Here is a 1,647-nt window from a genome sequence, read left to right on the forward strand (position 1 = left end):
AAAGATAGCCGACTCTCTCGCTGCTGAAAAGCTTAATGACAATTGTCTGTAACACAGATTCCCATACTGAATTTGTCAATGTCAAGGCTTGTGTAAGAATATTTGGCACCCTAGGCAAAGCTTTGGTCAGGCACCGTCTACCCCCCAATTTACCTGGTGGCAGCAGCTCCAGCGCAGCGCTCCCTGGCTCCAGGACAGTATTAGCTCCAGGACAGCGCTCCCTGGCTCCAGGACAGTATTAGCTCTGGCACACAACCCTTCTGGCACTTGAGCTGCTGGCATTTTGCCACCTCAAAATGTTGGCAGTGACAAAAATGTGGGTCAGGGCTTTTTTCACTTCTTGGTTTCTCAAGCTATAAATAATGGGGTTTAACATTGGAATGAGAGCTGTGTACAGCAGGGAGAAGAGTTTGTCTTTATCTGGTGAATACATTGAGGCTGGTCTCATGTAGATGCAGAAGAGAGAGCCGTAGAATAGAATAACGATGGTGAGATGGGAAGAGCAAGTGGAGAAGGTTTTCCTTCTCCCCTGTGCAGAACGGATTTTCAGTATCCTGGAAATGATATACACATAGGACGTCAGAGTTAATAGAGAGGGAATAACTGCCATAAATACACCTTCACTAAATATCACAATTTCAATGCTGTGCATATCTCCACAGGAAAGTTTCATCAGTGCTGTCAGCTCACAGAAGAAATGGTTAATCTCTTTGCCCTCACAGAAAGAGAACTGAAATATAAAAACTGCCAAGGGTACCACATCCAGAAATCCAAGCACCCAGGAGGCCAACGCCAGAAGGGCGCAGGTTCTCCAGTTCATGATGAGAACATAACGTAAAGGATCACAGATTGCAACGTAGCGATCATAGGCCATGGCCGTGAGAAGTAGAAATTCAGTACCTATGAAAGACACAAAAAAGTAGAGCTGTGCTACGCAAACAGAGAAAGAAATCCGTGTCTCTCCAGTCAATAGACTGTCCAGCAGCGTTGAGAGGGTGATGAAGGTATTGCAGATATCTAGGAAGGACAGGTTAGTCAGGAAGAAGTACATGGGTTTATGCAGGTGAGGGTCAGCACAGACTAACATTAAAAACATAAAGTTTCCCAGCACAGAGATCAGGAAGACCAGGAAAACTGTTACAGAAATGAGGAGCTGCAGCTGAGGCTCCTCAGAGAATCCCAGCAGAATGAATTCGGTGACTGATGTCTTGTTTTCCTTTCCCATCGAGTCAAAGTTCTTAATCTCTTGGAATATAAAGGAAGAGAAATATAGGCACTGAAAGATAAATAATAATTGCTTTTTTATTGTAGATGATACTATCAATAATAATATTTCATCATTCAGTGATCATCTGTACAATATATTCACTATATATGGTGTCAATCTTTAAGTATCAGAACTCCTGCACATTAAAATCAGGTTGACAGTGTTTGTTGTAATGCATGAGATACTACAGGTTTTATTATTTGATTCAATAATTTAAATGAAAACAGCTTAAGCCTTTTTTTCAGAACATATTTCAGAGTAGTTGAATGCATAAAATACAGGAGACATTACAGGGCAATTTTAAAAGGGATTTTCGCAGGAGCGCTGGACGCATAGGCTTTATGGGGAGTTTTCCTTTGCACGTTCATCTTGCAGACCTG

General features: G+C 42.1%; 1 protein-coding gene across 1 annotated transcript; it reads right to left on the reverse strand.

Annotated features, from left to right (window-relative positions):
- Positions 1 to 238: 238 nt before the first annotated feature.
- LOC115088678 (olfactory receptor 5V1-like) lies at positions 239 to 1,051 on the reverse strand. The gene has a single exon (XM_029596935.1). It carries the CDS (start codon positions 1,049 to 1,051, stop codon positions 239 to 241), a length of 813 nt encoding a protein of 270 aa, XP_029452795.1.
- Positions 1,052 to 1,647: the final 596 nt, after the last annotated feature.

The sequence above is a fragment of the Rhinatrema bivittatum genome, chromosome 3 (assembly GCF_901001135.1).
Source record: "Rhinatrema bivittatum chromosome 3, aRhiBiv1.1, whole genome shotgun sequence".
In the NCBI taxonomy this organism is placed as follows: domain Eukaryota; kingdom Metazoa; phylum Chordata; class Amphibia; order Gymnophiona; family Rhinatrematidae; genus Rhinatrema; species Rhinatrema bivittatum.

Coding starts and splice junctions, on each gene's coding strand:
- LOC115088678 (XM_029596935.1), bottom strand. CDS start 1,051: ATGTACTTCTTCCTGACTAACCTGTCCTTCCTAGATATCTGCAATACC.